The sequence below is a fragment of the Geotrypetes seraphini genome, chromosome 18 (genome assembly GCF_902459505.1).
Source record: "Geotrypetes seraphini chromosome 18, aGeoSer1.1, whole genome shotgun sequence".
Taxonomy (NCBI): Eukaryota; Metazoa; Chordata; class Amphibia; order Gymnophiona; family Dermophiidae; genus Geotrypetes; species Geotrypetes seraphini.
The window spans coordinates 9853192-9865251 of record NC_047101.1 but is presented as its reverse complement, the minus strand read 5'-3'; the positions used below and the strand labels follow the sequence as shown (position 1 = coordinate 9865251).

At 40.9% G+C, this 12060-nt stretch overlaps 1 protein-coding gene across 5 annotated transcripts in view; it reads left to right on the top strand.

The window, feature by feature from the left end:
- The window catches only part of FSTL4 (follistatin like 4), a 529137-nt gene that overhangs the window by 261550 nt on the left and 255527 nt on the right, over window positions 1–12060 (top strand). For all 5 annotated transcript variants that reach the window (XM_033927446.1, XM_033927449.1, XM_033927448.1 and 2 more), the window contains one exon: window positions 7180–7213. In XM_033927446.1, the coding sequence (XP_033783337.1) occupies window positions 7180–7213 (34 nt within the window). The remainder of the gene's footprint in view (window positions 1–7179; window positions 7214–12060) is intronic.

The following is a 12060-nucleotide window of genomic DNA, read 5'->3' as shown; positions in this document are numbered from 1 at the left end:
GAAGAGATTTTTAGCGCTGACGGATCCTAACACTTTTCCCTCCCTATGCTGAGACGGATCCGTCGGCGCTAAAATCTCATCAAGGTCTGTCAGTGACAGAAACTACAAGCGGCACGGACACCGGACCGACACGGACCTCAGATTTTTAAGGCCATACGGGTTTAGATCCGCGAGGTCCGTCAGGTCCGCGTTTTACCCCTTCCCAATCAGATTATCATTTAGCATTGAACTGTCTTTTAAAACAGTGCCTGAGCCGCAGACATTTCACATTCTGAATAAGGAGTTAACTCTTGCAGTAAAACGGCTGTTACTTTTCACTGCATCTTTCTACATTCCCAATGGATTTATTCCTGCGGGAATAATTTGTGTGCGTAAAAAAACATTCGAGTTTCCAAACATTTTTTTTTTTCTCTCGTCTCTGTGGTACTCATTTAAAATCAGACACGTATGTAAACATCTTTCTAATTTTGAATTAATGGTTTCATTTGTGGGAAAGTCGCCAACTGTATGTTGCATTCCTACCAGGGTTTACTCCAAAAAGAAAACAAACCCATTGTTAGTGAGCTGTTGCGTTAAGGTTTCAAGAGAAGACGAGACAAGACAGTAGCATGTGAAAGGATAATTAAGGGGTGGGCCTCTCGTGTTGGGTGTGCATGCTATTCACTGTGAAATGTTCAGCTGTCACTTTCCCCCAAGGCGGGATGAGTAATGGTGACAGGCATTCTGCACTCCAGGAGCTCAAATCGTGCTGCGTTAAAATTTTGGGTTTTTTAGAGTTAAAATGCTCACAGTCGTTAAACGTGGCAGACAAAATAACTCTTATTTATAGCCATATGGGTTTTCACTCTCAAAGTACCGTATTTTCACGCATATAACGCGCATACACGTATAGTGCGTGGGTCCAAAGCATTTCAGTAAAAAAAAATTTATGTAGCACGCACACGCGTATACCGCACATGCTGCTATAACCTCCTCCCACTCCCGCTTACTCTTCTGGCCTGCGAACCGGCATCCTCCCCCCCGCTCGTGTCATCCCCCCTCCCCCGCGATCCTACATCCCCCCCCAGCACCGCAAAACATCTCTTACCCGATTGGGCACCGGCACCAGCACCAATGCACAGGACGTGCCAGTGCCAGTGCCCGAATATCCTCCCTCGTTGGGCTGGGCTGGGCTGGGCGGTGCGAGGGAGATCCTCCTTTTTCCTTGTGCCGGGCTGGACTGGGCTTTGAGCATTTGCGCATGCTCAAAGCCTTCTGGTCTCACTCTCTCCGAGATTCTCAGATTGATCGCGGGGGGGGGGGGGGGGGGGTGACGCGAGCTGGGGGAGGATGCCGGTTCGCAGGGGGGATGTCGGATCGGAATGAAAAAAAAAATTGTACAACGCGCTCACACGTATAACGCGCACGGTTACGCACGGTTTGTAAAATCGTGTATAACGCGCGCGTTATATGCGTGAAAATATGGTAGGTTGTCATTTTTGGAGGGGTGGCGGAGAGGAGTTTGGCTATAGCTCAGTCCTTAGAAACATAGAAACATGAAGGCAGATAAGGTCTAAATGGCCCATCCACAGCATCCATTATTTTCCTATAGGCTAAGGCTCTTTACACTTGCATTGTGAGGTCATAGAACATTATTGTTTAAAACAGGGGTGTCCAACCTGCGGCCCAAGGGCCGCATTTGGCCCCGTGAAGTATTTTGTGCGGCCCCGGTCGAGGGCGATGCAGTGTTTTCCTCTGCTGCCCCCGGCTCCCTCCTCTGTCTTGCTTCAGCGTTTGCGCATTTGTGCGGCCCCAGAAACATTTTTTTCGGCCATATATATATATACATACATCTCCTATTAACGCTGTTACTGACCTGAAAAGTTTAAAATACCGTTCTAGGGCAGTGTCTGCGCGTCTCTGTGGACAGCGGAAGAACAATAAGCCAACCTGTTCTTGTTTTAAACCTTTTCCGCGTCATGTCCGGGACTGTAGAAACCAAAATTGTGGGGCGGAGCCCGCTTAAAGGCTTCACCTCATGACAAAAGTGGCCTTACTGTGCCCCTTATGCAGGCCTTTCCTGCAAGCTGAGGCCATTTATGCCACAGCTAGAAAATTATTTGATCTTATATCAAGTTTTACTTCCAAAGATGTTTCAACAATATTTCTCTTCAACCAATCTTATTTATATCAATTTAAGACATTTGTATGGACCTTCTGTTTGTAACTAGGCACCACACTGCCGGTTACTTTTTATTCTGCATCAGTCCAGATTTATTAAACAACTTTATTTTATTCTGTATTTTTTCATTTATTTAATTTTTTTGAAAAAACAATGTATCTATCATTTTTGTATATAACTCAAGCCTAATAGTTTTCATATTCCTATTGGCGCTGTGATTAAAAGGAACCCGTCACTTATCTTAACAGTAGACAGTTCCTCCTGTATTCCATGTATTGACAAAATGAATCTTTAATGTAAACCACTTGCATCCCATGTACTGACTAAATGTATCTTTATTGTAAACCGCTTCGAACTTCATGGTATAGCGGTATATAAGAAATAAATTATTATTATTATAAGATCAAATAATTGAGGAATCAACAGGTGATAATTATTGGGTTGTACAGCTGGAAAATGGCATATATTTTCCATTTCCTAATTAGTGGCCATGCGTTAAAACTTTACCATGTGAGCCCCTATCGACGCCGGTTTTGTAAGCGATAAGGGCCCATGCACTAATCCTATGCTAATTAGCGCGCAGCAATGCCTTGCATGCTAACTGATTAGCATGTCATGCCCACTCTCCACTCCCTAACTCCCTTAGACAAAAATTAAAAATATTTTTAGCGCACAGTGTCCACGTGCAGAGAGTCGAAATTACTGTGGAATACCAGTGCACGTCCCACGGTAAGCCTTTTTAACATATGCGAAGTCTGCACCAGTGCTGACCCCAGTTCAGTAAAAAGACCACAGTGTTTTGGTTTTTTTTTTTTTTTAGTGCAGATCAAAAACAAAAGATTTGGGCTACGGTTTAGCGAGGGGCAGCATCTCGCGATTATCTACATTCCCCGAGTCAAAGGAGTTTGAATTTTATCTTTCATAAAGTTGCATCTATATCCCCGCTGAGCAAAGTTTATCCGATCAGCCTCAAACTGATTCCAGATCAGAATATTAATGTTCCCTGTATCATCAGGGATAATTAACAGAAACCAGCATGTACCGGGGCTAAACTACTGTTAGAGTTATGAGCTTCTAAAGATAGGAAATAGTATTATCACTGACCCCAGTCCTGCGTAAGTGTTCACAGACAGAGGAAAGTTCAGAGCAGTGTCTACTAAGGCAGAACAACTGGAACGTTGGATATAGATGTGCGAGTACATGATTTACAAGACTGGATGAAGTGTGTGGTACAGAAAAGGACTGAGCTGGCAGAAACCGAGCACTGAGCTACGTTGCATTGTCTCGGTGGATATGCTTAACCACTTCATTTGTTTTCGTCTTAACAATACTTTACATGCTCAGCAAACAGGATTGTAAACCATCTGACAGGGAGGCCCTTACCTTTACATAAAGCGAGGGAACACTGTCATATTGTTTGACTGTACAGGGTGAGATGGCCCTATGCAAATCCACTGCCATTGGAGATCACAGCCTGTGGAAAAATGACAGATATTTCCATTGCAAATTTTCTCATAAAGATTTGACAACCACAGATTTGAAAGAAAGTGCGCCAGCAATCAGAGAAAGCAGCCAGGCGTGGCAGGCTCTGCAGTCAAAGTTTCTTGCCGTGTAAATATTGACTTAGAAAATGGAACAGTGTGGGAGCAACGTCGCCAATGAGTTTATTTCGGAAACATGATCAAACGAACCATTTTCTATTCCGTCTTTAGGTATGAGTGTGATATTTATTTTTCGTTTATAAAAAAAAAAATAGAAAGGGGAATCAAAACAATTTTCTCCCCTCTTATAAAATAGCCTTACTGACACATAAAATATTAGTAAACAAAGCCCCAGCATTTTTAGAAAGATTTCTAATACCATACACTCCTGTTAAGTCTCTTAGATTAGAAGAAAAATCCCTGCTGGTAATTCCCTCACTAAAAATTATTTATTCAAGGAGGGATACGATCTTTTCTGTCACAGCACCCCAAATTTGGAACTTGCTTCCTCTCAATATAAGAGAAGAAAAATTACTTACTAAGTTCAAAGGCCTACTAAAAAGTTGGCTGTTCAAGGACGCCTTCAACTGACCTATTTACAATTACACTATCTTATTTCTGGAACTTATCGGGACAAGGAACACTTAAGTGGGTATCGTCTCCTAACCTTTTGTCTCCTTATCCATCCTTTTTATTTATTTTGGAATTGTATTTAATCCAAATTTTTTCCCCTCTTTCTCAAACAGTATTTTTACGTCATAATTGTTTTTAATGTCCTGTTTGTCGAAAATTTTTTCTATTTCTAATTTTGTAAATTGCATTGGATTTGGATATTGCGATTATATCAAATATTTTAAATAAACTTTAAATAATAGCATGGGTTATAGCGCTGGCAGCTGCGATAAAGGCTCCGACGCTCGTAGGATTCCAAGGAGCGTCGGAGCAGTTACCGCCGCTGCCAGCGCTAAAACCCACGCCATGCGTTCGTAAAAGAGAGAGAGTACGTTTATTTGACAGAAGTGTGCTTTTCCCCGATTATTACGGGTTTTACTTTAACTTGTTATAGTAACTGAGAGAGTTTAAACAGTGCTAAATTTATTTTCTAAATTGAGTTAGCTGGTTAATTAGGGATTGACGGCCAGAAAATGGTCACTTTGTGCTATTTCTAGAAATGGTTGTCTTATTCATTTGACCTTTTTCTTTTTTCTTTTGTCACATGGGCAAACGATAAAGCATGAATTTTCAAGAAGTTGGGGTTTTTTTTGGAGGGGGGTTTCTGCTTGATAATTATGAGGCTTATCTGCCCCCACCGACAAGACAAATAACAACCCATGGCGGGCGGGAGGGAAACACCTGTCACGCACCACTTCCCCACACAATCATCCCACTCCTTATCCAATATCAGAATGCCTTTTAGCCCGCCAAAATTCACTTCTCTCTCCGAATCACCACTTTAATGTCTTCAATCTCACCGCACTTTTTCTCCTTCCCTAACAACTCATCCACCAATCAATACTCTCCTTTCATTGTCTTCCCCTCCTAACCCTTTTTTCCCTCCCTCCTACCACTACCCCCTTTAACCTTTGGTTCCAGGGCTTGGCTAATGTTATGCAACCACCAGTTTAAACTGGAAGGCCTCTATTATCTACCATGTTATCAGCTAACCTGTAAAGGGACAGAGAATGGGCACAGAATAGGCAAAACCTATGCTATGTTTGTTTATGAAAATCTTTATATACTGCATATACAGCCCAAAAAAGGATCAAAGCTGCTTACAATATAATTCAATCCAAACTATGAAAAGAGCTCCATTTAAATAGAAAAGGAAGAGAAGAAAAAAGTAATACATAGTGTTATATAACAATCTAAATTAATAAAATTAATATAAACTAACTAAACTAAACTAAACCTTAAGTTTATATACCGCATCATCTCCACGGATGTGGAGCTCGCCATGGTTTACAAGAACTTAAAATATAGGAAGAGAAGGGAAATAAAAGGTTTACATGAACTTATATATAGAAGAGAAGAGTAAGGGGGGGATAGAATTACATTTTAGTGAAAAGCCAGGTTTTCAGTTGCTTGCGGAATAATTGGAGGGAGCCCAGGTTCTGCAGCGGGGTATATAAGGATATATAAATGCAGATTGAAGTCTTGAATTCACAACCCTTCAGTTCAATAAGGCCAGTTGAAAAAAAAATGTGCCTTTAAATGTCTCTCCAAAATTTTGGAAAGATTCTTCCTTTCTCAATTCTACAGGCCAACTATTCCATAAAATTGTGACACTATATTAAAAAATGCACAATTTCTGGTTAGTGCGCCTTAGTAAAAGGATCCCAGTACTCACAACAGCGGATTAGTCCACCTCAAGAGGAAGCGATAAGTGCAGTCACATTATTGGCAGTCTAGTAGCATAATCAAGGCTCATTTCACCAAATTCTATGCCCCCACTCCCAGAATCCCCCCCCCCCCCAGATCCAGTACCTGGATCCCCTGATCATTTATCATTGAACTTTCCATGTGGACTTTTCCTTGTATTGTATCTATAAGACTAATAAAACTTATTGGACTTAAATGTGCTTTGTGAAGGAATACTACAAAAAACAGCCTTCCTAACAGATTAGAGATCCATTTTTGAACAGCCCTTTTAAATAGGTATCTTGCTTGTATGGTGTTTAAATCTCTGCCAGCATACAATCCAAAAGGTATAACCAGCTTCCGTCATAAAGATCTATGGTCTGCTAGGAGAAATTTACTTTCTTTATCCATCTTTGAAAGGTGTTAAACTAAAGATGATATCGGTCGTCATGTAGCTATCAAAGTGTAAAGATTTGGAATAGCTTACAAATTCTAATCGGAATGCCTGGATCTTATTATCTTATTTGTAAACTTATTAAAATGCACTCATTTGATGAATGGGTTGCACAGGCCTTGTAATTAAGAAGTTTCCTGCTTCATGATGTAACTTCTCTCTGAATGTTAGAAGGATTCTTTGTTGTAATCAGTGCTGAACCTTATGGAAATGATGCAGAATAAGGCAATTTTAGCATAGTATAGTGTACTTGCACGAGTAAAAAGTTTATCTGAAAAATGTTCAACATGTACCCAAGTAGAAGTGTTCGTGTTGATGTGTGATATAGGCCTGTATGTACAGCATAACGTGGAGATGTTCCACAGACAGGGTTAGGTTGGAAAGAGGAAGAAACAGCATGCGTAGTCTATATTTTCAAACCTTCATGCGTGGTTTCTTTGGGGGGGGGGGTTCCCCCCACAAGAAAAGAACCTGCACAAAAGGCAGGACAAATCTCTGTGGTTGCTTATTTCTTAAGCGCCTTTCCAAGGGAAAGTGCACAGGTGCTTTCCCTTCTGAGATTTTGGTGCATTGCTTTTAAAGTTTCCCTCTTAAATAATCTGTAAATCAGCTGGGTTATATTTACGCAGTTTTGTTTATAGCAGACGTTTGGTCTCATGGGGAGTATGTGTGGATGATGCTTATAGCCAATGCAGTACTTCAAACACATTTCTTTTACCTTGTAGGAACCCAGAAGCTTTGATGTGACGAGAAGAAAAGGTAGGAAAAAAACGAAATGAAATTATCCATGCTCTGTTACTGTGCTGAGGGATTGGAAGGTCACTTTGTGGAAGGAGCATGCATATCACAAGCCTGGCTGCCTGAAGTTGAATTTTAAATAGCCTGTCATGAGTACCAACCTTTGTGGCATTTACCCACAAGGCAACATGAAAAATTAAGCTCTGGATATTTGTACAGGGAAACCACTTTTGCAATGTAAACAGGTCCGTTCTATAACATGGTGCCTGGTAGGAGCCCTGTTCAGTAAAGACACACACATGGGTGCCGGATTTTCTTTATAAAATCTGGGCATATACTTATGTAATGTTACACAGACTTTTGGCACTTACATACATATGAGGACACATGCCCACAGAAATTCCATGAACATAAGAATTGCTACTCCTGGGTCAGACCATTGGTCCATCATGCCCAACAGTCTGCTCACGCGGTGACCCTCTGGTCCAAAGACCAACGCTCAAAGTCCTACCAGCGCACGCTTTTGCTCACCAGGAACTTGTCTAACATAGTCTTGAAACCTTGGAGGGTATTTTCTGCTATGACAGACTCCGGAAGAGCGTTCCAATTTTCCACCACTCTCTGGGTGAAGAAGAACTTCCTTAATTTTTATACGGAATCTATCCCCTTTCAACTTTAGAGAGTGCCCTCTTGTTCTCCCTACCTTGGAGAGGGTGAACAACCTGCCTTTATCTGCTGAGTCTATTCCCTTCAGTACCTTGAATGTTTCATAAGAACATAAGAATCGCCGCTGCTGGGTCAGATCAGTGGTCTATCGTGCCCAGCAGTCCGCTCCCGCGGTGGCCCCTAGGTCAAAGACCAGCGCCCTAACTGAGATTAGCCCTACCAGCGCACGTTCCTATTCAGCAGGAACTTGTCCAGCTTTGTCTTGAATCCCTGGAGGATGTTTTCCCCTATAACAGCCTCCGGAAGAGCGTTCCAATTTTCCACCACTCTCTGGGTGAAGAAGAACTTCCTTAACGTTTGTACGGAATCTATCCCCTTTCAACTTTAGAGAGTGCCCTCTCATTCTCCCTACGTTATGGGCCCAATGTTAAAAAAAAAAAAGCCAAGTGCCTAAGTTAGTCCCTAAATTTGTGTCCTATTTTCAACCAAAATTCTGAGCATACATTTTCAGCTGAAAATTCATCTAAATTCAGGCAGTTTAAAATTTTATGCTTATAAAGTTTGGCCTGACATTCATTTGCCTAGGGTCACCAGATTCCAAATGAGAGAAAAGGTACTCAGGATTATGGGCTCCTTTTAAGAAGGTGCGCTAACATTTTTAGTGCACTCAGGGCTTTAACAATAATCCACCAGGAGCTGCTTGACAGGAAGTAGATGGAATGTTTCGTGCCGGGGGATGATGTGTGGCAGCTCCTGGTGGATTATTGTTTATTGGAAGCTTCTAATGACTGGGGAGTCAATTCAAATCGGTTTGCATGAACTTCGATGCCTTAATGTCCTCTGGCTACTGGCCCTGACACAGTGGACCTAAAACGTTGTCCACGAAACGCTGGCCGTGTCGGCTCAGGCATTAGACAGGCAATCACACTAAATAAAGAACGGGACGCTCAAGCAAGAATGAAAACTGCTTGAGATAAGTAACTCAGGTGCCTATTAAGTGAGAAATGCACTGTGAATACATTTAAAGTTTAAAAGTTTAAATTTTATAGGATTGGACTTTTAAATCACATTATTTAAGCTTCACTTAAGAAAAAGTTTCAAAAAAATTAAGTCCAGGTTGTTTGGCCTATGACTGGAGTATGGAGCTATAACATTACGCTGACCGTTCAGTCCATGATAGGACTACGCGTATGCTCCGAATCAGAGGCCTTCCTTCCTGAATAGGATTATGCTGCTTCGGTAGTGTATTTCCCATATTAAGTGGTATATGTTTTATATATTAGCATATTTACTTAAATGAAATATTAGTTGTATTCTGAATTGTTTGAAATCTTTGGATGAGTTGTTTTGATGCCCCTAAATAATCTAATTTACACCCTCTTTTACAAAGCCACGGTACCAAAACCCATTAAAATCCATTGGGTTTCGGTGATGATTTACAGAGCCAATTACTGTGGTGGGCCTTAGTTAACAATAAGGATTGTACCAGTAACGGAAATGATCAAGTTCAAAGAATTTTCTTGGGTTTTTTTTTTTTTCATTATAAAAAAGGAACGCCTTTTTATTAAAATATTGACCTGGGGCTCAAGGGAAAGAGTTTGGTCAAGATATTGTCCTAGAATGTTTATAGTTGGAACAACCTTTAAATTCTTAGGAAGCACTGGATACAAAATGGCTCCACATACATATAAATAACTATAAACTCCCCTCCTCTTTTACTAAGGTGCGCTAGCCGTTTTAGAGCACGCTAACTGATTTAACGCACGCTAACGATTAGCGCACGCTAAACGCTAACACGATTATTATATTCTATGGGTGCGTAAGCATTTAGCGTGTGCTAAATCAATTAGCGCGCCTTAGTAAAAGGACCCCTGAGTGTGATGCCTTAATGTTTCCCGTAGCCCTTTCAGGACCAAGGGACATATTTGTCCCATAACTTTAAAATCCTATAAATTTTGATTGGGATAGTCTACAGTTCTAAATTTGATATGTACGGATTCCATATGATACTGCCTTTATGTAAACAAACTGGTTCCGACATTCATTCATTAGCGTCGTTGCCAGATTGACGAGAAGATTCACTTGCCACACTGTCCATAAGCCAGAAGTGTGATTTTTTAAATAAAAATAATGATATTTCACCAAAAAAATTAATTTTTTGGCATCTGCAGCCCTTTTACCATAAAAATGTCGTCAAAACCACAAAATTGGCCTACGATCCTTATGGTCCTGAAAGGGTTAAGAGATGATAGAAGCCTGCAGGGGAGCGAGGACTTTTGACAGCTCTCTCCTTCACAGCTCCGGGACAGCGTTGTCTCCCACAGCTTCTGAGGTCTTCTTCCTCCTTAACAGGAAACATTAAGGCACTACGTTGGAGTTTATATTTATTTGTATAGTTGGAAGAACTGCATAAATCTGTTATAAACTAACACTATATAGTCAACTGTTGGATCTGGACTGTTATTCAAAAGAGGAACTTTGCCTTCGGCAGTATTTCCTCCATTTTGTGTGTGACAGTACATCACACAGCTTAGTAAAAGGAGCCCAAAGTTAGAAGCACAAACCCTTTGAATATCGTGCCCCATTTCTGTAAACATTTGCATGTGTAATTGGTATAGAACTGCTAGTGCCCATGTTACAGAACGACCCCCCCCAAATGAGGAGATTTAAGGATGATGATGGCTTCCTTATCAAACGGGCTGTGGAAACTGATGTAGCTGATGTAGACTTTATTAGAACAAGAGTCGATAAACATCCACAACTTTAAGCAAGGAACCCAACACGGATCGTGTTTCGACCTAAATGTCTTCCTCAGGGATCCTACAGTTGTAAATGGTCTGTAAACATGTCTGATAAATATAAATGTGAGCAGATTATGATGTGGAAATAGGTGAATTGTGTGATTAATGGTGATCAGAACAAGAAGGGATAATGTTTGTAAGTGTCGCACTGTGCAAAGGTGCCGAAATGAAGTAGAAAGTCCACATATGGGTGTTGATCTTATTTGAAACAGAAGAACGAGGTAAAGATGTACTAAAGTGTATATTACTTCCTTACACTGTGACTGCATTTCCATATTTTCTGATTTGAATTGTAATTGGCTAGCTAGAAATATAGCATTCCCTTTTACGAAGCCATGTTAGACTTTTTTATTGCCAGCTGTGGTGGTATTAACTCCGCCGCTCATAGGAATTCTATGAGCGTCGGCGCAAATACTGCTGCGGCCAGTGATAAGCCTAATGCGGGGATAAGCTCTTAAAAGGCAAGCAGTTTGGATTACCATTTTTGAAATTCAGTGATATATTTGGCACTGCCATCTTCAGCCTGTGCTCAGAAAAGCTCAATAATGATCAATAACTTGATGATGTCCAAAAATAGTATCGGTAGAGATGGACGGCAACCCAGAAGTCAAAAGCTGGGGGAAAAATAGGTAGTTTAATTTAATTGGCAAATGTCCATAAATCTGTTTTTCATGTGTTGTAGCCTAGTTTGGACCTTTTTTTTTTTTAACAAGAGTTTGGGAGTTGTCCCCACGTTCAAAGGAGTGGCTTTTTGTTAAGAACGAGGGCATTTGCAATTTTTGACTAATTTTTGTTCCTGTTATCTAATCAGTGAAGATAACTATACAGTACCTCTTTGTGATATCTCCACGGTGTGGAGCTCCATTACGGTGACTGGAGAGGGTGAGCAGGAAGAGGCTGAAAGGTGCAATGCAGCTCAGTTGCTGCTACCACTGAAGTGCTATAAATATTTACAGATATGTTGAGCAGAGTTCAAGTTGTCAGGAATATTTGCAGCGCTTCACTAATTTTGTTTAAATGGGGTATAGCAAATAACATGACCACATTTATTGCGTTTTGCTGTTCTTCCAATGGAGCTACGTGTCACGTATAGAAATAAAGGATGATAAATAAAAATAAAGTAGAATGTGATATTTTATTGGACTAAATACAGTTGTCAGCGTGGCTCACGGCTGGCTTCATGATCTCGCACAAATGCACAGGTTGCAGGTAGGAAGTCAAAATACTCGTTATTTAAGTGCTTACAAGGAGAAGAATCAGGCATGGTAACATCGTAAATGATGGAAACTAAAGACCCGAACGGTCTATCCCAGTGGTTCCCAACCCTCTCCTGGAGGACCACCAGGCCAGTCAGGTTTTCAGGATAGCCCTAATGAATATGCATGAGAGAGATCTGCATAT